This window comes from Rhinoderma darwinii, chromosome 8 (genome assembly GCF_050947455.1).
Source record: "Rhinoderma darwinii isolate aRhiDar2 chromosome 8, aRhiDar2.hap1, whole genome shotgun sequence".
NCBI lineage: Eukaryota > Metazoa > Chordata > Amphibia > Anura > Rhinodermatidae > Rhinoderma > Rhinoderma darwinii.
Window position 1 is genome coordinate 31,180,467 of NC_134694.1, and position 25,252 is coordinate 31,205,718.

The window sequence follows — 25,252 nt, forward strand, 5'->3', positions numbered from 1 at the left end:
ATATTGGCCGCGGACACCTTTCCATATCGCTACAGATAGGTGTCCGTGCCGTAGAACTGTGCCGGGAATTATGGAGCATGTCCTAATTTTCGTATGTTACGGGCCGTGCTTCCATACTTTGTATTACGGGCACGGCCGTGTGCACGAGGCCTTACAGATAATCCCCCCTAGAAACTATGCACACAACTTGTTTTTGTAAGGCTATGTTCACACGCTTAACAAAAAACGGCTGTAAAATATGGAGCTGTTTTCAAGGGAAAACAACCTCTGATTTTCAGCCGTTTTTTATGCATCAAGCGTTTTTTTTATGCGTTTTTTACGGCCGTTTTTGGAGCTGTTTTTTTATTGAGTCAATGAAAAACAGCTCCAAAAACGGCTCAAGAAGTGACATGCACTTCCTTTTACGAGGCGTCAAAAATGGCTGCGTAAATAACGCCCCGTGGGAACGGAAATCAATGGGCAGATGTTTGGAGGTGTTCAGCCCCTGCATTTTTAGGAGCATTTACAGCCTGAAAAACGGCTGAAAATGGCCCGCGTGAACATACCCATCTGTCCATTGATGTCAATGGGAAAACCAGCCGCGTTAAAAAACACCAGCGAAAAAGAAGCGCATGTCCCTTCTTGAGCCGTTTTTCATTGACTCTATAGAAAAACAGCTCTAGAAACGGCGGTAAAAACCGCTGTGAAAACCGCTAGTTACAGTATGTTCCCACGGCTTATTTTCGGTCATTTTTCAGCCCGTAAACGGCAAAAAAATCATGGTCAAAACGCCTCCAAACATCTGCCCATTGATTTCCATGGGAAGAGCAGCGTTCTGTTCCGACGGGGCGTTTTTTTACACGGCCGTTTTAAAAAAAAAAAACGGCACTTAGAAATGCCCCTCTATAAAAAGAAGTGCATGTCACTTCTTGAGCCGTTTTTATTGACTAGAAAAACCGCTCCAAAAACGGCAGTGAAAAACGTGTTTGCTTAAAAAAACAGCTGAAAATCAGGAGCTGTTTTCCCTTGAAAACCGCTCCATATTTTCATTCATTTTCTGTTAGGGTATGTTCACACGGCAGCGTCCGTAACGGCTGAAATTACGGGGATGCTTTCAGGAGAAAACATCCCCGTAATTGGCGCTGCTTTTCATTGGGGTCAATGAATAACGGCTCCAATTACGCCCCAAGAAGTGACAGGTCACTTCTTTGACGCGGGTGTCTATTTACGCCCCGTCGTTTGACAGCGGCGCGTAAATATACGCCTCGTGTGAACAGACAAACGTCAGCCCATTGCTTTCAATGGGCAGATGTTTGTCAACGCTTTAAAGCCGCATTTTTCGGACGTAATTAGTGTGTGTGAACATACCCTTAGGGTATGTTCACACGACAGCGTCCGTAATGGCTGAAATTACAGGGATGTTTTCAGGAGGAAACATCCCCGTAATTTCAGCCGTAACGGCATGTGCAGGCGCTTGAACGCCGCGTCCATTACGGACGTAATTGGCGCTGCTATTCATTTGAGTCAATGAATAACGGCTCCAATTACGGCCAAAGAAGTGACAGGTCACTTCTTTGACGGGGGCGTCTATTTACGCGCCGTCATTTGACAGCGGCGCGTAAATATACGCCTCGTGTGAACAGACAAACGTCTGCCCATTGCTTTCAATGGGCAGATGTTTGTTAATGCTATTGAGGCGCTATTTTCGGACATAATTCGGGCCAAAAACGCCCGAATTACGTCCGTAATTAGTGCGTGTGAACATACCCTTAGGGTATGTTCACACGCTAGCTGGCTTTTACGGCTGAAATGACAGACTGTTTTCAGGAGAAAACAGCTGCCTCGTTTCAGCCGTTAGGCTGGGTTCAAACGACCTATTTTCAGACGTAAACGAGGCGTATTATGCCTCGTTTTACGTCTGAAAATAGGGCTGCAATACATCGGCAAACATCTGACCAGTCATTTGAATGGGTTTGCCGACGTATTGTGCAGACGACCTGTAATTTACGAGTCGTCGTTTGACAGCTGTCAAACGACGACGCGTAAATGGACTGCCTCGGCAAAGAAGTGCAGGGCACTTCTTTGCCACGTAATTTGAGCTGTTCTTCATTGAACTCAATGAAGCACAGCTCAAGATTTACGAGCGTCTCAGACGCCTCGTAAATTACGAGGTTTACGTGTGAAACGAGGCAGCTGTAAACAGTCTGTCTTTTCACACGTAAATGCCTCTCATCGTGTGAACATACCCTTAAACAGCTCCTCGTATTATGCGAGGCGTCTTTGACGCCTGTAATCTTGAGCTGCTCTTCATTGACTTCAATGAAGAACGGCTCAAATTACGTTGCAAGGAAGTGCCCTGCACTTCTTTGCCGAAACGACGACGCGTAAATTACAGGTCGTCTGCACAATACGTCGGCAAACCCATTCAAATGAATGGGCAGATGTTTGCCGACGTATTGTAGCCCTATTTTCAGACGTAAAACGAGGCATAATACGTCTCGTTTACGTCTGAAAATAGGTAGTGTGAACCCAGCCTTACGGCCGCGACGTAGACCTCATATAAAGCCCGGGTATAGCATGAGCCTTCACTGAGCATAGCAATAGTGTGATATGCATTCTATCAGTCACATACTGGAACATGTCTATCAGCGCCACCTTCTGGTTCGGAGGACTATAAACTACTATGCAAAACCACTATTTCCCCATCGTGACAAGCGCGTATCTCTATCCTGATAACATCCTTGACATTTTACTAGCGTTCTCTAAATACAGCGAGTATAAAGTCTGTCCGGGTGCAGCAGCAGCCGCCTGCATTAGAAAAAAGATTCGCTAAAATGGCGCCCGCACGGTGAAAGTGCAGGACAGTGATACACGGGCGGAAGGGGAGGAGTCCGGGAATAAGTCCTCCCACGTGCTATATCCAGCTACTCCGCCTGCACTTCTCTCTCATTCACCGCGTGGACAGGAAGACGGAGCAGATATGGCGGACGATGAGGGTAAGCGGCGGCCTCCTGGTCATAGCGCACCTATCCCGCCTCCTGCGGCTATGCCCTAGCGCTATTTGTTTTATGTTCCGACTTGTCTGCGTCATATGTTCTAGGAGTGCGTTTTAGTTGTCTAGAATAAAGCCCGTTCTTCCACACCACGTGTCCCGCAGTTTTCTTCTACCGGCTCCTTATTATTGTTACTTTACTATTATAGGTTCAAAAAAGAAATCCAAGAAGCGCAAGAGTCAGACGCTCGGGGAGATCGCGGTGAGTGTGACCATGTGTTAGATATCTGAGGTACAGTGGCCCGGGAGTGGGCCGTGTCTTCTACGACTTTACCGCCGCAATTAGTGCTGACGAGCTGAACACGTGGATGAAGTGCACGGCCTGGCTGCAGGTTTAGTGAGCGGCGCGGTGCAGGCATTTACTAACCTCTCCTAGAACTGTGCGTTTTCAGCAAGGTCTTGTTCTGTTTTAGATGTCCAGACACTGTAGTTCAATATTAACGAGATAATAGGTGACCTGTAGGTAGACTGTACTGTCACTTATATTACAGGGAAATATCTCAGTTCTGTATAAACCAACGTTTTAATGTCCGATTTAAGGCCTTACTCAGTCTGGTTTTGGTGCAGTTTTTGAAGCCACATCCTGGAGTAGACTGTAAAGTGAGGGGAAGTTTATAAGAAAGTTTCTATTCTTAAAGGGAATGTGTTAGAAATATATAAATTTTATTTTAATCAATTTGAGTATTTTTTTTTTTGTTTTTTTTTGAGTCAGGGAATATAAATTAGATTCTCATTTATAACATTTCCATGTGCTGGGCACTAGAGGGAGCAATTCCCAAAATTGCAGCATGGTCACTGTGGTAAAGCAACCTCATTGCTTTATGCTGCAAGTTTGGGGTAGACACACTCGCTCTAGTGTCCTCACAGAATCCCCCCTCCCTTATTCTGGCTAGTGCCATGAGAAGGAGGGGTCTGAATCTTCAAACTTCCTACACTGTGTGCCGCCATTCAGTGCTCTGCAGGCAGTATAATACGAACATAAAACACACATCACATACACGAGCATAGCTGCTTCCGCTCCTATTCCTTGCGCCTTCGCTTCCTTAAACATATGGCCGGAAGTAATCATCTTACTGTCCGGCCACGGCTTCTGGTCCACATGAAAATGGCGCCGGATTTCGTTCTGCCAAAGACCTTCCCTTTGGTCTGTGTGGAAGCTGCGCATGCGCCGTTCCCACACAGACGGCGTACGCTGCAGTGAATGGAACGGCTCCCGTTTGCATTCTCTATGGGGATGTATGTGCCGTATTCCATCTCTGTATGTCGTTAATCGACACAGAGATGAGAATAAAAATGGCAGCCCCCGTAGTGAAGTAACAGTAAGAAAAAAGTAGAACACAAATAAAATGTATATTAATATACTAAAAGCAATTTGATACAAATTCATGACCCCTTCCCGTTTAATGGCTGTCTGTCTCCTGCCTAATGAAAGTCAATATGGTCGCTTTGCGAGTCCCCAACAAGCTTGCTGCGAACGTGACTTGTAAGAAGTCCAAACAGACCAGGCTTCTTGCAATTGGATACTGAACTAATGTCTGTAAAAGAATCTGAAGACCAGGCTGGACAGGGTATCAAGAAGAGTGTATTTAAAGTAGGGATGCATCGAAACTTCGATACTGTGCATCCCTAAACGGTTCGATACCGTTATTTCCTGTATTTCGATACTTCACTGCGCAGCCGCACAGCTCAGTATAGTAACACATGAATGTATGAGAGCGGGGCTGCGGCTGTGTAATACAGCCATTGCCCCGCTCCTGAGTCCTGTTAACAAGTGCGCGGGGTCAGGATGATGCGGCCGCCGCTGCACTAATGAGCGGCGGCACTGGAGACAGAACATGGCGGGCGCGCTGCAAATCACCCCCATGTTCGGTCCTCAGTGCCTGAACCGCCGCTCGTTAGTGCAGCCAGCGCCGGCCGCATCACCGCACGCGCACTTCCTGTGAGGAGCGGGGCAATGGCTGTATTTCGCAGCCCTGCTCTATAACGGCGGAGATCAGAGAATGCTGCGATTACAGCTGACTGCAGCATTCAGGAGAAAATGAGAAGGGGGATGCTCCTGGATCGCGCCACAGGGAATTCCTGTGACGCTATCGAGGGCCATATATGGGCAGACGGACCCCAGGGCTGTCTTACCATATTTCTTGTTAGGGCATACTGAGGTATGTCCTAACTGCCTGTGTATTATCCGTCCACAGGCTAATGTACTGGGATATATCTGATATATGTCAGTACATTAAAGTTTAAAAATAAAGTAAAAACAAAGTAATGTTAAATAAAATAAAAAATACACATACACCTTTTTTACAATAAACATTAAAATAAGTCTCAATACATAAAATATACACATTCAGTAATGGCGCGGCCGTAATAACCTGCACAACAATTTTTTTGCATCATTTATGATGTGTACGCTGTAAAAAAAATGAAATAAACACTGCTCTCTATCACTTATTATTGTGGGGCGCGAGGTGCTATGAATTTAACCTCCATGTTCCGCATAATAGTAATTAACCCCATCATGTACCTCACACATTAACCCATTATGACTGAGAAACAGGATGGGATTAATTACTATTAATGTGAGGCGCATTCAAAATTCATCACACGTCGCGCCTCACATCAGAAAACGGAAAACAATTTTTTTTTTATTACTGCTGGCAAAGTATCAAAATCGCAATACTAAACGAAGTATCAGTATCGAAGTCCAAATTCTGGTATCGTGACATCCCTAATTTAAAGGGGTATTCCTAGCAAAGACATTCATCACCTATCCACGAGATGGGTAGTAAGTGTTGGCTGGGGGTGGCACCACTGATCACTAGAATGGGAGTCTCCTCATTGCACCCCTGCAGTGAGGAGAAGCTTGAATGGTGAGGCAGTCATGCATGCACCCTGCCACTCCAATGTCTTTGGGACTGATGTAAACAGCCAAATGCACGCTGGTCTGCTGCACTATCCAAAGTTTTCTCACTGCGGTCGGGCAGTTAGGAGTAAGGCTTCATTCACATCTGCGTCGGGGCTCTGTTCATGGGTTCAGTCAGGGGAACCCATGAGCAGAAACCATAGGCTTCCGCTTGCATCACCATTGATTTCAATGGCGACGGATCCGGTGCAGATTGCTTGTTTGTCACCATTTAAGGGTTTTGGCGGCATCCATACCATAGTCAACTGCGCTATTCAGTCCGTCAAAACGACGGAACCCTTAAACAACGGTGACAAACTGAAACCATTTGCATTGGATCGGTTACCATTGAAATCGATGATACAATTGGAACCTATGGTTTCAGTTTGGATTCCGTTCGTGGGTTCCCCTGACGGAAAGGTCAGACTGAACCCATGAACGGAGTCCCAATGCAAATGTGAACAAAGCCTAATATGGAGTTTGGGACCCCCTTTCTAGTCGGTTGGGCTCCCAGCAATCACACTTATCACCTCTCCTGTGGACAGCTCAAAAATGTTGTTTCTGGAAATAACTTCTGAATTGTCCATTTAAAAAAATGTGTGAAGTAACTATTCTGGAGCTTTTTATTTTTTACTAAATCTGCGTTGTGCTGTTCCTCTGTTATTCCTCTTAAAAAAAATTATGAATAAATTGACAACTGGGTGTGACCATTTCCTTTGTCAAAGGGATGTACTGTGAGCACTGATTGGCTCGTTTTAGACTGCAGGCACACACCCCCCAACTGGATGCTATCAATTTATTAATAAATTCTAGGAGAAATAAGCATGTTTACCTCACCCGGCCAAAATATATTCGACTGAAGGTTTAGATGGGTGTCTCAACGGACACCTGTCAGTACACTTATCCAGATCCAAATCCATATGTTATATCGATATATTGGAGAGAAGTAAGACACAAATGATGCAAAAGGGGAGTAGCCTTGAGCTCAGCCGATTACTTACAATGGGGAGTTAGGCCTCATGCACACGACCGTATTTTTTCCCACCCGTAAATACGGGTCCGGTGTCACACGTATTCCACCCGTTTTGCACCAGTATTTACGAACTTGTGCCCGTAAATATGGGTCCGGTGTCACCCGTATTCCACCCGTATTTACGGGCACGTTTTTGGCGGCAAAATAGCACTGCACTAATCGGCAGCCCCTTCTCTCTATCAGTGCAGGATAGAGAGAAGGGACAGCCTTTTCTGTAATAAAAGTTAAAGAAATTCATACTTACCCGGCCGTTGTCTTGGTGACGCGTCCCTCTCTTCACATCCAGCCCGACATCCCTGGATGACGCGGCAGTCCATGTGACCGCTGCAGCCTGGGATTGACCTGTGATTGGCTGCAGCGGTCACATGGCCTGAAACGTCATCCAGGACGTCGGGCCGGATGTCGAGAGGGACGCGTCACCAAGGCAACGGACGGGAGACCGGACTGGAGGAAGCAGGAAGTTGTCGGTAAGTATGAAAGTCTTTTATTATTTTTTACAGGTTTATACTGATCGGTAGTCACTGTCCAGGGTGCTGAAAGAGTTACTGCCGATCAGTTAACTCTTTCAGCTCCCTGGACAGTGACTATTTACTGACGTCGCTTAGCAACGCTGCCGTAATGACGGGTGCACACATGTAGCCACCCGTCATTACGAGAGCTCCATAGACTTCTATGGACTGTCCGTGCCGTTATTACGGCCTGAAATAGGACATGTTCTATATTTTTCAACGGCACGGGCACTTTCCCGTGAGAAAACGGGAAGGCACCCGTCGCCAATAGAAGTCTATGAGCCCGTTATTACGGGTCGTAATTACGACCCGTAATAACGGGAGTTTTTACGGTCGTGTGCATGAGGCTTTAGTCTGAGCCAATCATTAAAGTTGTTTTTACATGCAAGACTACAGTTTCCCATAACATGCAACATCACCACAACTAATTGGTGATATGGCTGCTGTGGGGTCATTATGACCAGTCTATTCCTCATAAGAAAACGGTAAACAAGCTGTTCCCAGATGGTATGGGGCAGCAGACTAATTTCTCATGATAAAGTACTGGTAAATATTTAGCAATAGTCTCAATAACAAGGAATCCTAAGGCTATGTTCACACAGTTTTTTTTATGTGGAAACAGCGCTGCAAAACTCGTCAAACGGCCCGAAAATGCCACCCATTGATTTCAATGGTAGGCTGAGGCGTCTTTTCCCCACGAGCGGTAAAACCGCCTCGTGGGAGAAAGAAGGGACATGTCCTATCTTCAGGCGTTTACGCCTCTGACATCAATGGGAGGCAGAGAAAGCGTATTTTGCGGCGCTCGATCGCCGCTGGCGAAAATCGGCGTGCAGGGGGAGGAAAATCTGCCTCAAACTTCCAAACGGAATTTTGAGGCAGATTTTCCGCCTGCAAGAAACTGTGTGAACATAGCCTAACATTAGCTAAGGAACAAGAAACATATACGGCTATGTTCACAGTTTTTTGCAGGCAGAAATTATTTTCATCTGCCTGCACACCGGTTGCCGCATTTTTTTTGCAGTGTTTTTCACCCGCAGCCATTGAGCACTGCGGGCAAAAAAACGCCTGTGAAATACGCTTTCTCTGCCTCTCATTGATGTCAATGGGTCAGAGACTTAAACGCCCGAAGATAGGGCATGCTGCTTTTTCCTGCTCGCGGGAAGGAACTCCTCCGCCTCCCATTGAAATCAATGGGAGGCATTTTTGGTGCGGTTTCCGTGTCAACTCAGTGTGAACTGGCCCTAGTTGTGCAGACAATCCCAGCATGAATTTACTTATTTTAAAGAAACCTGATTCTTCAAATACAGAATGGATTCTTTAAGATATAAAATGGATATTCCATGCAAAATGGAGTCACAGCCATACCTACGAAATGAGTCCCAAACACGTTTTATTTGCTTTCACACAGCATAAACGTAGTTTAAAAAAAAGACGCTCCAGAATTACTTTATGGGGAATACAATTATTTTCTAGAACAGAAATGTCAGGAGGGGTGATCGTTTCTCTTTAAAGAGGCTCTGTCACCAGATTTTGCAACCCCTATCTGCTATTGCAGCAGATCGGCGCTGCAATGTAGATTACAGTAACGTTTTTATTTTTAAAAAACGAGCATTTTTGGCCAAGTTATGACCATTTTTGTATTTATGCAAATGAGGCTTGCAAAAGTACAACTGGGCGTGTATTATGTGTGTTACATCGGGGCTTTTTTACTTTTACTAGCTGGGCGTTTGGAATGGGAGTGTATGATGCTGACGAATCAGCATCATCCACTTCTGTTCGTTAACACCCAGCTTCTGGCAGTGCAGTCACACAGCGTTTTCTCGAGAGATCACGCTGTGACGTCACTCACTTCCTGCCTCAGGTCCTGCATCGTATCGGCACCAGAGGCTACAGTTGATTCTGCAGCAGCATCAGCGTTTGCAGGTAAGTTGCTACATCGACTTACCTGCAAACGCTGATGCTGCTGCAGAATCAACTGTAGCCTCTGGTGCCGATGTGTCCTCGCTCGTCCGACACGATGCAGGACCTGGGGCAGGAAGTGAGTGACGTCACAGATCTGCACTGCCAGAAGCTGGGCGTTCTGAAGAGAAGTGGATGATACTTCTCGTCAGAACGCCCAGCTAGTAAAAGTAGTAAAAACGCCCCGATGTACGCACATAATACACGCCCAGTTGGACTTTTGCAAGCCTCATTTGCATAAATACAAAAATGGTCATAACTTGGCCAAAAATGCTCGTTTTTAAAAAAAATAAAAACGTTACTCTTATCTACATTGCAGCGCCGATCTGCTGCAATAGCAGATAGGGGTTGCAAAATCTGGTGACAGCCTCTTTAAGGTGTTTTTTGTGGAAGCGTTCCAGAAGTTTCAATTTGCTCCCAGCAGTGGGCGCTCTATCCTTTTTTCCTGTATCATTGGAGAACGCGAGTCTGCTACAAAGTGATCCTGTTCTACAAAATTATAAAGCATGCCTCTAGCTTTATCTTCTCATTGCCTCTTTACAGGACATCCAGCATGAAGGAAGCTTTCTGATACAGCCAGAATCCAAAGTTGCCCAATTAGATACATCTCAGTGGCCTCTGCTGCTTAAGGTTTGTATGTTTTTTACAATTAGTGATGTCTAAATAAAGGAAGGCTTTAAAACTAGATTTCATATATTTAACCCCTTGATGTATTATCCCGTACGTGATAAGTGTCATAGGGAAGTGTTTTGTTTTTTAAAGCAATAATATATATTTTAAAAAAAATTGATATCCTTTTATTGAGCCGCAGAATAAAGTGAAGTTGTCCCTTTTAAGCCCTCACACCGCTCCATTGACAGAAAATAAAAAAGTTATGGCTCTTGGGATACGGGGAGTGGAAAATAAAAAATGGCTTGGTCCTTAAGGGGTTAAAAACCCCTTGCTGTCGCATCCATTTATTTTTTTCCCCTTCCCACCTCTCAAAAGCCATAACTTTTTATGTTCTGTTGGTATAGCTATATGAAGGCTTGTTTTGTCACCATTTTTTTGGACCATATAATGCGCTGAGAATCAAGGGGAACAAAGTATTTGGAATTGGGGGAAAAACAGGATTTATTCTTATTATTTTTTTAAGGGCGTCTACCTTGCGGTAAAAACATGTTAGCTTAATTTTGGGTTTCTTTTGAATCTATCGAAGTTGGGTAAAATTATTTGCTTGTGGTTATTGGTTCATTAGAAAGAATAGTTTCTTGTCCTCTACGTCGTAAGGCCTCATGCACATAACCATAGTTCTTTGTCTGTGTTATCTGTGATTTTGTAGGTGGCACACAAACCCATTCATTTCTATGGCCCCATGCTGGGGGGGGACACACACACAAATCCAGGCCGCAAAAACTCAGGACATGTCATTTTATGGTTGGATTTGCGGCATCGCAAACTGACGTTTGTTTTTTGTGGTGTATCCGTGATTCTTGGTTACACGCAGATGCACAGCAAGTTTTTTTTGTTTGCTGACCTATCTTCAACAGATCTGTGGTTTTAAAGGCCGGAAAACCATTACCGTCATTTGTGATTGTCCTGTTTTGCACGCGTAGGTGGCTACTGATGGTGTGGGGTGGTTACCTCTATAGCAGCATAACTTTTCCAACTGTACTAATTAATTCTTAACTGTTTTTTGGCAGAGATTTGACAAGCTAAATGTTAGGACGACTCACTACACTCCTATTCCGTCTGGTTCCAATCCTTTGAAGAGGGACATCGCAGAATATGTTAAGTGAGTGTTAAAGTGTACTTAACTCTTCAGAATAAGCAGTCGTGTGTACATGGGGAATAACTTTCTAGCCTTTATGACTTGTATTCTGCAGCATTTACAGTAGCAGCCAAGTGGATGAGAATTAAAAAAAAAAAACACAGCGTAAATGTTACCTGCCGTGCGGAATTTAAATTCGCAACATGTGAATCTATTCTGCGTTTAGTTGATTTTCCATTGCGGGTTTTCCCCCATTGAATTCAATGGGGATGCAAAGTATTGCAACTTTTGCGGTGTGATTACGCCGCAAAAATCAACTGCGGGCAGAAAACATACTCACCCAGAAGTCTGTTTCTTCGTCCAGTCCGGCCTCCTGGGATGAATCCCATGTGACTGTTGCATCCAATCAAAGGCTTACCCATGGAAACTGGGCCTCAGGTTATGTTCCCACACGCAGAATACGCTGCAGATTTTCTGCAGCAAAGGCTACATTCACACGAGCACGCGCAAAAAAACTCAGCGTGTTTCCTGAACTTCATTTCCATGTGTGTGTGTGTGTGTGTGTGTAGCATATGGTATCTGTGCTTTGCGTGTGGCATCTGTTTTTCACGTCAGTGCAAGCACTTTCTTTTTTTCTCTACATTTCTTAGCAACTTAGGCGTGAAACAAGGACAGCAGATGGATTTTGTCCATGTTTTTTACTCACCCACACACTCAAACGTCTGCAAAAACGCAGCAACGTGCACTCGCGCTGTGAAAACTCACATGTCTGAATAGCCCCATTGAAATGCATGGGTCCCTGTGCTGTTGGCTATTTCAACAGACAGCACACGGACGAGGAACACGCTCGTCTGAATGAGCCCTAAGTAAACTAAGTTTATATCCGGTACTATTCGATTAGCAAAAGTTGTTTAAAGAAATGAGTGTTCATTTAAGATGTGATCAATCTTGTAAGTACCGTTCTTGCACATGGGTTGTCCAGTATAACAAAGTTCACTTGAATGGGGATGAGATGTAATTCCGACAGAGCCCGTGAACAACAATGACCCTTTTTCTGAAGAAAAAAGTGAACTACGACATAGTCCAATGGCTACACATTATCTAATATATGTAGCATGCTTATTAATGAAGGGCAAGCTGGAAGTCTTACTACACACCCTGAATTTTACAATAGGGTATTGGTCTGATGGTACTCCATTAATGGCGTATAAAGCAGTGGATCCTTAATATTTGGCCATGCAATGGCGCTAACTAGCATCTTGTATGATACTCCACATATAAGGTGGTGCACCCATTATATACTTTATATATATATATATATATATATATATATATATATATATATATAATTTTTTTTCTCAATACGCTAATGCTGCTTGTTTGTGGAACCACTATTTATGTGCAAACATTTCATTCAAACTCCTCTTCAGAACAGGTTTTATTAATCTGGATAAACCCGCTAACCCGTCTTCACATGAGGTTGTCGCGTGGATTCGTCGTATTCTACGGGTAGAGAAAACCGGCCACAGTGGAACATTGGATCCTAAAGTCACCGGTTGTCTGATTGTATGCATTGACCGCGCCACACGACTTGTGAAGTCACAGCAAAGTGCAGGTGGGTGCTTATCTCTATTTAAGCTGGTAAACTTTTCATGTGAACTTTTGTCTGGCTCTAAGGCGACTGATCTAGTAGTATTGGTTGGAGCCTTCCACCACTGCTCTGCCTGCAATAAGAGACCAGGCAAACACTGCTTTCTCATCGGTCTGTCAGCTGTTTCAGAAATTAATCTTTGCAATTTCGTTTGTAGGGAAAGAATACGTTGGTATTGTGCGACTACATAACGCACTAGAGAATGAGCAGCAACTGACACGGGTACGTTTTTCCTCCTCTGCTCTTGTTGCTTTTGTCCCTCCAGTGTAAATGATGATACGGTTTATCCATTCTCCGAGCCTTTTTCTGTCTCTGAAGCACTTGCTTTCCTGTATTGGAATCTGGTGTGCTTGAAACATTATTGGCGTTAGTGGCCTGCGTTCTGCAGTGTGACTTGCCCGTAGTGTTAAGAGCAGGAGGTAATAGATAAAGGTCAAGAAGAGACTTACTGTCTGATGAACCTGGAGTGTTTAAGGTGTTTTGTATTTCCTTGCTATATACAGAATATAATCCGTTTTGTTTTCTGTCCTGCAGGGTCTTGAAACCCTCACGGGTGCACTGTTTCAGAGGCCGCCATTAATAGCTGCTGTAAAGAGGCAACTGCGTGTTAGGACAATCTATGAGAGCAAACTTGTAGAATATGACCCGGAACGTAGACTGGGTGAGTAGCTGCTCGGGAGATATATTATATTTTATTTTATTTTTTTATTTTTTTTTATTTATGGACATGAGCCATCACAGTGGACAACAGCACTTCTCTCTCGCACACACAATATTCTGAAAAAGTAATGATCAGTGGTGCTTTTTCTTTGCTACATTGGGGGACACAGACCTGAGCTATTTAGTCTTCTTGTTGTAGAAGGCAGACACTAGCATCAGTCTCTACCAAGAATTTAATTTTTTTTCATTGTGAAAAGCTTGGTGTATAGGATGTTGTCAAACCTGCCTATGAAGACAAGCGGAACAATGTCATCCATAAGCCTAAGGTAGCTCTTTTTTCCCACCAGTGTCCCCTTAGTAAAGGAGGGAACACTGAGGGGGCGCTCCTGCTGGTCAGCACGTATTGTAGGTGAGGGTGAGTGTTACTTAACCCCTCCCTGGGCCACCGCTTGACCAGACCATTCCCTGGGTCTTTCCTCTTACCTAATCTGCGCTACTTCTCACTTTTAGGCCAGCAGCGATATCGATATATATATATATATATTTTTTTTTATTTTTTTTTCTTCACTATCTTTTTATTTTTCTGCCCTGTCCCCTCATTGGAAATCAGTCTTCTCTTCTGATTGGCTGGTCTCCTCACATGATAGCCAGTGACTAATCACAGCGCTCCATGGGCGGAGCTCCAGCATTACCCACTGTTCTCCATTTGGATGGGTGCTGCTTGGGACACAGGACCTCCTAAACGGGACTTCTGCCATTTTAGAGGTGGGTAGAATCAGCTCTTTGCTGCTTTCTAATTCCCCCTATGGGTGCCCCAGTCTACAGGCACTGAGTTATTTCCCTGAAGTCCTAGGTGAGGCAGCCTCTACTCCTTGAATATGAGTACCTCTTGCTGTGCAGTTTAAGGTTTTTTGGTCCCACTGTTTCATTGTGAAGTTAAATAACTCTCTATGCTGCCATGTCTCCCCCCTAAAGGGGAAGCCTCAAGCCAGCCCACGTTAATGGTGGTTTATGCCTTTTCCAAATGCAATACTAAATCTTGTGGTCGGTCTACTTATGAGATGCATGTGGGCTTCCTAGCCAAATGACTGCAGCCTTTGCACCCCTGCTGCCCCAAGTGTTGCTCAGCCTGTCCCTATATGGACTCCCTGTCCATGTCTTGTCCTTTTGGCTGGCCCCTGTAAGCACAGATCCTTTACCCCCGACCTTCATTTTCACCATACTCTTCTGTTTCACCTCCCCCATGTGGGCAAGTGTATTTCCGATCCTGAAGTCGGGTCTGGTTCCTCCTCCCCTAGAGCGGTTCTGTTTGAGCGGTTAATTCAGCTGGTAAGGGAACTACCCTCTTTTAGAGCTGTCAGTTATACACTTCCTTCTGGTTTTTGTTTTTTTTTGTTTTTTCTTCCTACTCCTTTAAAGGGAATGTGTTGGCAAAAAAAGTATTTTTTTTATTTTTTTTAGTTAAACAATTAGTGTGTGGGTGATGAAACATTGTTTTAATTTTTTTTTATTTTTTTTATGAGTCAGGAAATATTATAAATTGGATTCTAATTAATAATATTTCCCATTGCTGGTCACTAGATGGAGCAATTCCCAAAATTGCAGCATTGCATGTGGTAAAGCAACCACATTGCTTTATGCTGCAAAATTGGGAAAAAATCCCTCGCTCTAGTGAGCTCTCAGAATCCCCCCCTCCTTTATCCTGGCTAGTGCTGGGAGAAACGAGGGGATTGAACGGTCTAACCTCCTACACTGTGTCGCCATTTTTTGAGCGAACACACAGTGTAGTAGATTTACATACACTAGTGTAAACACATTAAAACACGAACATACATAGAAATCACTTACCTGCTCCAGTCGCCGCCGCTCCCTCCGGACCGTCCGCTGCCGCTGCTCCATGTGCACTAGTCCGGAAGCCGCGACCGGAAGTAGTAATCTTACTGTCCGGCCGCGACTTCCGGTCCACAGGAAAATGGCGCCGGACGGCGCGCATTTCAAATTGGTCTGTGGGAGCGGCGCATGCGCCGTTCCCACACAGACGGCGTACACCATAGTGGATGGAACGGGCCCCGTTCGCAGTCCCTATGGGACTGGAGCTGCCGTATTCCATGTCTGTATGTGTCGTTAATCGACACATACAGAAATGGGGAAAAAAATGGCAGCCCCCATAGGGAAGAAAAAGTGTAAAAATAAAAAAAAGTTACACAAATACAAACGTTTTTAATAAACCACTAAAAAAAAAATTTTGGGTGGCACTTCCTTTTAAAAACAACAATTTTTCTACATGGGATCGGTCTCTGGCAGATTATCCTCCGGTTTCTCGTTTAGCCAAGACCACTACCTTGTCAACTCGACTTCTTTCAAAGATCCTCTGGATCGCTGTGTGGACACCTTTGCCAAAACCACTTTTGAGGCCTCTGGCTATGCCTTTCTCCAAATATTCGCATCTGTCTGGGTTCGCAGAGCTTTTAAGTTGATTTCTCACCTTATCTCTAATGCGTTCAAGTATATCTGTGAAGCTGCCTGCCTAGTGGTGCGGGCCTCTGCTTCCTAATAGCAGGACTATGGTTCAAGGATTGGTCTGCTTATTCAGTCTCCTTTACAGCTTCTCTTCGGACCATGGTGGCCTCAATAGCCTATTCCATTTGCACAGTTCCACACGTGCCCTCTGCAGCGAGCGATTGTCTTTGTGGCTGGATCTGAAGTTTATCCCCCTCTCAGTCCGTCGCTTGCTTGGGTGGTGGAACAATTGTCCGGCCGTTCCCTGAGGACGCTCCTTCCCGCGGGGCATTATACTGTGTGGAGGCAGTGCCATGTATTATATACAGCAGGCTCAGGGGGATAAATAATTCAATTGCGTAGCATGCATTTAAGGGGTGTGGCCTAAATAGTTTGTTAATCAATGCTACGTGTTAAATTCATTGATTTTGTTATGTCCTAATCACCCAGCCCTAGGCAGAGTTGTTTTCAGTACATCTGTAACTTGGTGTTACCTGATTTAACTCTGGGGGAAAGGGGGCACTTCATTGAGCCATATGATGTATGTGAATGCTCATGAACCTTGTGTAATGCTGACATATATATCTATCACCCAATAACTGATGGCTCTCATATATATACATACGCACACCTACACCTTTTTAAGTAACATATATGCAACTCATGTTTCCGGGTTCTTCCACAGGTATATTTTGGGTGAGCTGTGAAGCTGGTACATATATCCGAACTCTTTGCGTCCACCTTGGGTTGCTTCTTGGGGTTGGCGGCCAGATGCAGGAACTACGCAGGGTTCGTTCAGGTGTCCTAGGAGAGCATGTAAGTAACTTTTCAACAATAAGTTGCCCCCCAAATGCGTTGAGTTCAGCCACCGGCTTCTCCCTGTGGTTTGGTAATTTGCTTTGGGACAGTAAGAAGCTCACAGGAGTTTAGACAATTTTTTTTGCCTTGCCCTGGAACTGACAATTGGTCATGTACTATCTTTCCTGTATAAATCTTAAATATTTATCTTTTTCAGGACAATCTTGTCACGATGCATGATGTATTGGATGCTCAATGGCAATATGACAATAATAAAGATGAGAACTATCTTCGTAGGGTGATCTTTCCCCTGGAAAAGCTTTTGGTATCTCATAAAAGATTGGTTATGAAGGACAGTGCAGTAAGTTGGCTTTTAATTTGTTACATGACAGTATTGCTAATATTCAAAAACTGGTTAGTATTTTCTCATGACTACACCCCCCTTTTATTTTTATATAGGTCAATGCTATATGTTATGGGGCAAAGATCATGCTCCCTGGTCTTCTGAGGTATGAGGATGGCATTGAAATGAACCAGGATATTGTGGTTATCACCACCAAAGGTGAAGCTATCTGCATTGGTGAGTATCCTTTTTATTTTAATGTACGTATAATTTTTACCAAAAAAATACAAACAGCTGGTTTCACAGGACTGGGACACTTTAAACAAGAGTACCTATAGAACTGGAAGCTAAAATCTTCCACCATACAACTCCCAGCACCTGAGTTTAAGGGATGGGGCTGTATACTGTGCATGGCATCAAGCTGAAAATGACTCTTGGAAGGGGCATGTGGGCATCCCTAATGGCATAGCTGGAAGCTCTGTATGTAGCCCTAATTGGTTATGAGCTGTTGATGCCACTGATGTCCTGATCACAGTATGCAGCCCCCCAAACTTTGGTATATCTTATTACCCACTACCACTCCTGTGGAAGTGCCTTTGTTCCATGACTGAAGCACTTCAGTTTTCGTGCTTTGAAGCCTCATGGTCTGCAATGTGACATGATGACACAGTTTATCCATTCTCTGAACTTCCAGCCTTCCTTGCATTTCTGTCTTCTTAAGGAGGCAGAGTCCTTCTCACTTATGCTAGTTTCTGTGTTCTGCAGATAACTTTCCACATAAGTGATTTGGGGGCAGGAAGACTGGTAAAGTGTGAAGGATGATAGAAACTCCTCTGATCACTATTCATAGACTTAATATGTATATATGTGAAGTTTGATTGTGTTCTTAATGTTAATATTTGTGCTCCTCTTCAGCTACTGCCCTTATGACTACAGCTGTAATATCTACATGTGACCATGGTGTCGTGGCAAAAATAAAACGTGTTATTATGGAAAGGGACACCTATCCCCGTAAGTGGGGCCTTGGTCCGAAGGTAAGATTACAAACTTTAGCAGTTTCCATTGTAAATTGTCTACCAATAGCGAGCCAAATGATGTATGTTGTTTCATGAACTTTGTAATGATTACTCTACATCTATCACCCTATAACTGATGGCTCTTCCAGAAACTTAATGTCCTAGTATGCATTAAATAATAAACAATCTAAGTTAAAGCTTCCTATGATGGTGGCTGGTCCTACTCTCTAGTAGGGCCTATGGACATATGGGGGGGGGGGGGTTCAGATAGCACAGCCTTTTAAATGCATGCATGAGTGCACTCCCCTTCTTAAAATGCATTAAGTCAACATGTATTGAAACACTTTTAGGCCAGTCAAAAGAAGATGATGATCCAGAAAGGGCTTTTAGACAAGCGTGGGAAGCCAAATGAGAATACGCCACAAAGTTGGAACCAAGGTTATACTGATTACAGGTAATGGCAGGAACTTCTCTTTTTTTTTTTTTTTTTTTTTTAAATAAATGTGGAGGTCTTCTCTGCAGTGTTAATCATGTTTGTTTTTTTCCTACTTTGCAGTGCAGCACAGAAGAATGTGCCGACTACAGAGGTGGAAACTCCAGCAAAGGTTTGTTCATGTGGTGTTCGTAACATGTGCAGGAAGTTATCCCCTTCTTGCCTACTTGTGGTATTATAGGGGAGTCATCCTGCAAAATAAACAGGCTATTCCTAATCAGAGAGGCAGCATGCTTCTACTGCTAAGGAACATGGCGCACACAAGAATTTTATATTGTTTATCTGTTTTTGTCTGACTTTATTTTTTTCCCCCCACTGTGTAGAGAAAGCATGTAAGCGGGTCAGACAGTGACGCAGCAACGCCAGTCTCCACCAAAAAGAGAAAGGTAAGGAGCCGGCTATTTTACTTTCTGAAGTTTGACATTTAAGTGTAGTGCTGAGTCATAAATATTATTGGTCCTCCAATTATAGCATTGAAATATTTATTGCATGATCATTTCCTAATAAAATATGGGACTAGTAGAAACACTACAACCTATAGGTTTGAGCAAAGACTTTTTTGCACAAATGGTAATCAATATCTTAAATTGTTAGTCTACCACATGGGGTAGTGGCTGTACTTAAAGGAGTTTTCCACAATTGGACAACTGATGACCTATCCACCAGTGCGGGCAGTAGTTGGAGCCGGAAACAGATGGCTTTGATTACTGCATAGCGGCCGTTCTGCAGAGCTGCAGCTCTTCTCCTATTCACTTGGAGCAGTACTTCAGTTCGGCCGCTATTCTGTGACCGGAGCCATCTGCTACCGGCAATATCGTCTAGTGACCGGAGCCATCTGCTACCGGCAATATCGTCTAGTGACCGGAGCCATCTGCTACCGGCAATATCGTCTGGAGGCAGCTGATCGGTGGGCGTCCCACACTCCGCACCAATCATATACTGATGACCTATCTGGTGGATAGGTAATCAGTTGTCCGTGGAAAACCCCTTTAAGGCATTTACACGAGCGTAATATACGCGCATGCTTTTCACGTGTCGTATGCACCTATATTAGTCTATGGGGGCATGCAGACAGTCCGTGAGTCCGCTGCGTAAAACTCACGACATGTTCTAGATTTCCCCGTTTTTCGCACATCATGCACCCATTGAAGTCAATGGGTGCGTGAAAACCACGCATGCCGCACGGAAGCACTTCCGTGCGAACTGCGTGATACGCGCAACAGCTGTCAAACTCTGGATATTAACAAAAGCACCACGTGCTTTTCTGTTTACAAACATCCAAACGGAGTGTCATAATGGCAGCTGTGCGAAAATCATGCAGCCGCGCATCATACGCTGATGACACACGCAGCTGCTAAGTGCATTTTGCGCACGCAAAACGCACACGCTCGTGTAAATCAGGCCTACGGGTAACTTTTCATGCAGGAACCCTGCAAAGTGAGAACTTTTATGAATTATTATAAATATTAATATTTTTACTCTGCCCCATAGAAGAAACATGAAAGTGACCATGAGCTGCCAGATGCAGATGACTCTACTAAGGTAACTTGCGTTACATTTTTATTAGACTTAATTTTTTTTGATATGCTTATTGCTGTGTCTGCTTCGGCTGACTTGATAGTTTTGTGCTCTGTAGGCACGGTTACCTCTTGACCCTGGGGCTCAAATCTGACAATGTTCCCTTTTGTACTTGTATCGATTCCATTTGCATTATCCATTTTTTTTGTTTTCCTGAAACCTTTATCCATTGCCTTATGTCGTCCATTGTGTTTATCTGACATTCGAGTTAATTACATTAAGAGCTCCTCAGGCTCATGGATAGACTACGACACAATGGTGAAAAACCTGGGTTGAGGTTACTCCTTAGGGCCCATTCACAAGAGTGTGAATAACATCCGAGTGCTGCGCATAGAAATCACACACTGATTTCAATGGGGCCGTTCACACATGCGTGAGTTCTCAAGCAGCGAGAGTCCGCTAAGTGAAACTCGCTGCATGTCCTTTTTTGGTGTGTTTTTACATACCTACACCCCCGTTGAAATCAGTGAGTGCGTGAAAAGTACGCGATGCACATCTGCATGCAGTATGTGATTTGCGCACCGCTTCGTTTGAAGAATAAAAATGCTGTGGGTGAAACGCATGCCACTCGCAAAGCACTCTGATGCATAACGCAACACACATGGACCAGATTCACGCACGTGAATCTGATATGCTCGCGTGAATGTAGCCTTAGAGGTTGTTCCTATAAATCAATCCATGGTCAGTATAAAGATTTGACGCATGCGGTTTCGTTCATCTCCGAATAGAAACTGGTTTTCGCTACAGATCTTAAATAGGTTTTGATCTGTACCCCTTCACCCTCTAAGCCGGGGCAGAGACGCTGCTGCTTCCGCTAACCACACCAAAGTTTATTGCATTATTGCCAAGGGTTAGGGTAGCTGCGCCTGCGGTGAGCAGTTAGGAGGGGCTTCTTTATTCTTCGAGGTGTTTGTCCAGATGGGACAACCGCTTTTAATGAGGGTCTGCTTTACTGGTAGTTTTATTTCTGCATTCCCTTAGTAACTAAAGGGTCGCACAGTCAATGTCGGTAGCAAATCAAAATGTATATCTTATGAGTAATAACTTGGAGATAAGTATTTGATTTGTTATAAAATGCATTCAGGTCAAAGGAATTCCCCATGTTTTTGATGTGTCTAATGTGCCATGTGTAATAGTTTGTATTCTAGCGTTCATTTTATTGGGATTTTGTAACTTCTATCATTGCACAGCAGTTAACAGTAACCATAATAGTACAATTTACTGGACGTGCACAGATGTGCCATAATGATGGTTACCAGAGTAAATAGGGCGGTTCTTTTTAGGACTAGAAGGGTATTAAATACCTAGGCTTTTTTTTTTTTTTTTTTTTTTTTTCCCCCACAGAATCAACCAGAGAGTGGTAGTGATGGTGGAAGTGCCTTAAAACCAAAGAAAAAAAAGAAAAAGAAACACCAGGAGGAAGAGAATGTGACGGAAGATTCTCCTAAGGTAAATACTCTAACCTTTCTTTGTTGAAGTTGTCAGGACCATCATGAATTAGATATTGGGATTGGTTTGGCACTACGTAAAAATGGTAATGCCGGTGCGGAGAGACCTACATAATTGTTATAGCGTAATGAATGTCTCCAGTACTAAATACTGACACCAGCCCCATATCATGTCTGAAAACTGTCTTTATGCATGAAGTCTCACCTGTGACTGGCGAGTACCAATACCTTTTTAGAAAGCGAAATGCAACACGGTTTCTGGTTCCTTGAGCTGTTAACGTCTGATGCTGACACATTGCCCTATTAATGGATATTACTTTTCATAAGTTACCTGGCTTATAATTTTACTTCTACAGTTTTAAGACTTGACGCCATCCTCTAGTCAACGGTTACTTTTTGTATAAAGTCGGGGCTAAAAAGATTGCATACTTGTAACTGTCTAATACATCACTTCTAGCAGTGGGCATGTAGGTGTCAGTGAGGTCATTGAATACGGCATCCATTACCAAGATCTATGGAAGAATTCCTTTTGCTCTCTGGTTGCAGCCACTATATTTCATAAACTAAAGTGGATTTGAAATAATAAAATGTAACTTATTGTGTAGATAAAATACAGAAACATGTTCACACGGTGACTAATAAAATTATTGTTTCAAATGAGAGGTTTTGTGGCTAAGTCGATTTTAAGAGACCTAATATTGGATCATTACCATCCAGTAAACATCTTGACAAGGAAAGCCGTACTAGCACCCTATCACGGGGAGTTTGTTCCAAAACAAATGGTCATGCTGTTCGACTGCACGCCGGTTGTCTTTGCATATGTCATTCAAACATCCCCATATGTATCCATATTGGAAGAAATGTGTGTAGATGTGGTGCTGGTATGAGAAGGGATCAGTCGGGCTGTCCTTGTCTGGACATCTACTAGATATACATGCAGGGCCAGAATAGGTGGATAAAGCCATAAATATTAGGTACTGTCAGGAGTGTTTGTACCTTTTTGAACTCCTGTATTTTCTCCCGAATGAATGACCTATATCCGTTACACCTTTGTAGGTATCCGTAGGGATGCAAGTCTAATTCGAACATTTCTTCTCGGACATAACATTCGGAGCATTATGGGTTAAGCCTGTATAAATGGAAAACATTTTTTTATATAAAAGAACAGGAAAGATTACTCTGCCCCAAAGTGTTTCCAACTTGTATCTCACATTTTAGTAACCATGACATATGCGTGGTGACACAAGCGCCCTTAATCATTTTAACATACACAATTTGTGACATTTTACTTCTAATCCACTTTAGTCTAAGTTGGTGAACACCGCAGCCTGGCATGGCTCATTAAAGGTTTGCTCTTCATTATAAAACTTGAATGTAAAGGCCTAGGCTTGGTACATATGTAATTTTTAGTTAACAATGATTCTTTACACTACAATACATGTTGTATAGACATTTCTGAACTTTAAACATTTTATTTTTTATTGTTTTTAGTTATCAAAAAGTATGAAGAAGAAAAAGAAACACAAAGAGCTTTCTGACTAAAAACGTCCATGCGTACTCTTCAGTGGTGGAATGTGAACAAGGCACTCTTGCTAGGACCACTGAAATACTTAATGTCCTGTTTTAAGGACTGTATAGACTTTTTTTTTTTTTTTTTTTGCATTTGACATCCTCTTTGTACATTTTATTGATACTAAATTTCATCACCATTATTTTATGTTCTTCTCAAATTTATGAACTATCCAATTTCATTTTTGGAAAATATTTTTGTTGAATCCCCTTTATTTTTTCCCCAATAAACATTCTTTCTTATAAAGTGAGTCTTCACGTTAAAACGGGTTTGTTATGCTGGTGTTCAGGTGTTACTACTGTGGGTGTTTTAGAAATGAGCAATAAGAGAAATCTGCAGGTGTAGTTTTTAAAACTGGTTCACTTCTCGGGTTTCAACTGTGCTGGTACCTCAGGAGTTCTACTTGGCGCCAATAGGCCAAATGGTCCTTCCCTTCTGAGCCCTGCTGTGTGCCCAGGCAGCTGTTAATAACCACATGTAGGGTATTTCCATACCTGGGAGAAACCACATTACCGTTTATGGGGTGTGTGTGTGTGTGTGTGTGTGTGTGTGTCTCCGGTAGCACATGCTGGGCACAATATATCGGACACTGAAATGGCATAGGTATAGAAAATTTCAAAGCTCACTCCTGTGGGGTACAAATGCTCACTACACCTTTAAAAGAATGCCTTAAGGTGTGTAGTTTTAAAAATGGGTCACTTCTCACGGGAACTGCAACATGGCACCGGAAAACCAATCCAGCATAATCTGGACTCCATGCACGCATAGCGCTCCTTCCCTTATGAGGCTTCCCATGGGCCCAAACGGCAGTTTATCACCACAAATGGGGTATTACTGCACTCAGGACAAAATGGGGTATTTTATACCTTGTGAAAACAAGAGTCAACACTACATACTATTGGGGGGAAAAAAATTTGATTCACAGCCCAATTAAAATAAGTTCTGTGAAACGGGTCTAAATGATAAACGCCCATAAATTAATTCCTTGAGGATGTCGTTTCCAAAACGGGGTCAGTTTTGGGGATTTGTATTTTGGCACGCGAACACCTCTTCAAACCTAACATGGTGCCTAAAATATATTCTAATAAAAGGAGGCCCCAAATATACTAGGTGCTTCTTTGCTTCTGGGAATTGTTAGTCCACTAGCACACTACAGCCACATGTGGTACATTGCTAAACTTCAGAATCTGGCCAATGTGTAATTAGTAGTGTATCTCCGGTTACAGAGAAACCTGTGTTGCAGAATTTTTTTTTAATTAAAATTGCACATTTCATTTTTCTTGCAAAAATTCAAATACTTTAATTCCTGTGAAACGCCTAAAGGGTTAAACTTTCTAAATGCTGTTTTGAATAGTTTGAGGGGGGTCTAGTTTTTAAAATGGGTGGCTTTACAGGGGTTTAATACATAGGCCCCTCAGAGCCACCTCAGAACGGAACTGGTGCCTGGAAAAAAAGGCTTTCGAAATTTTCTTGAATATGTGAGCAATTGCTGTTTATGTTCTAAGCCTTGTAACTTCCTAGAAAAATAATGTTTAAAAAAATGATGCCATAGAAGTAACAAGTTTGCGTAGTATAATTATCTGCCTTAAAGGCTGATACATTTAAATCAAAAAATATGCTAGCTTTTCAAAATGTTTTTTTTTAAATTTTATTTTCGTGGCCAAAAGACACATTTTCACGCAATAATAATAAAAAAATACAGCATATACATATGGGAAGATGAAACGCATACAGAAATGGAGATGAATGACACTGAACAGCGTATTGTAAACCTATCAGGTAGGACATTATCGTACAAATCCATAACAACTGATTAACTCTCCCCGATATGTGGAAGAAAGAAGAGACCGAGCAATAAATGCAAGAGAAATGAATAGGGAGGCGGGAGGACATCGCTTCCCACCGAGGAGATCCCTGCAACTCCAATGAGACAAAACAGATAAAAACAAGAGGACATATACAAAAAACACCGAAAAAGGCCATACTTACAAATGGACACAGCCAGGTCAGAA

At 43.2% G+C, this 25,252-nt stretch overlaps 1 protein-coding gene and 2 non-coding genes across 4 annotated transcripts; all 3 read left to right on the top strand.

Annotated features, from left to right (window-relative positions):
* Positions 1–2,887: 2,887 nt before the first annotated feature.
* On the top strand, positions 2,888–23,486 carry DKC1 (dyskerin pseudouridine synthase 1). Of its 2 annotated transcripts, XM_075835552.1 has the most exons (17): positions 2,888–2,975; positions 3,181–3,233; positions 9,978–10,064; positions 11,117–11,208; positions 12,615–12,799; positions 12,993–13,057; positions 13,370–13,496; positions 16,680–16,810; positions 17,010–17,153; positions 17,252–17,372; positions 18,051–18,169; positions 18,502–18,605; positions 18,708–18,756; positions 18,968–19,030; positions 20,136–20,186; positions 21,567–21,671; positions 23,162–23,486. In XM_075835552.1, the coding sequence occupies exons 1-17, from the start codon at positions 2,960–2,962 to the stop codon at positions 23,210–23,212; spliced, it is 1,563 nt and encodes a 520-aa protein (XP_075691667.1). In that variant the 5' UTR covers positions 2,888–2,959; the 3' UTR covers positions 23,213–23,486. The 2 variants fall into 2 exon arrangements, with proteins under 2 accessions (XP_075691667.1, XP_075691666.1); XM_075835551.1 differs by lacking the exons at positions 18,708–18,756; positions 18,968–19,030; positions 20,136–20,186; positions 21,567–21,671; positions 23,162–23,486 and having other exon boundaries at positions 2,892–2,975; positions 18,502–18,609.
* Positions 16,526–16,602, top strand: LOC142660098 (small nucleolar RNA SNORD83). The gene has a single exon (XR_012850414.1). It is a non-coding gene; the product is annotated as a small nucleolar RNA SNORD83 (small nucleolar RNA).
* On the top strand, positions 18,222–18,293 carry LOC142660097 (small nucleolar RNA SNORD83). Its single transcript, XR_012850413.1, has one exon. It is a non-coding gene; the product is annotated as a small nucleolar RNA SNORD83 (small nucleolar RNA).
* Positions 23,487–25,252: the final 1,766 nt, after the last annotated feature.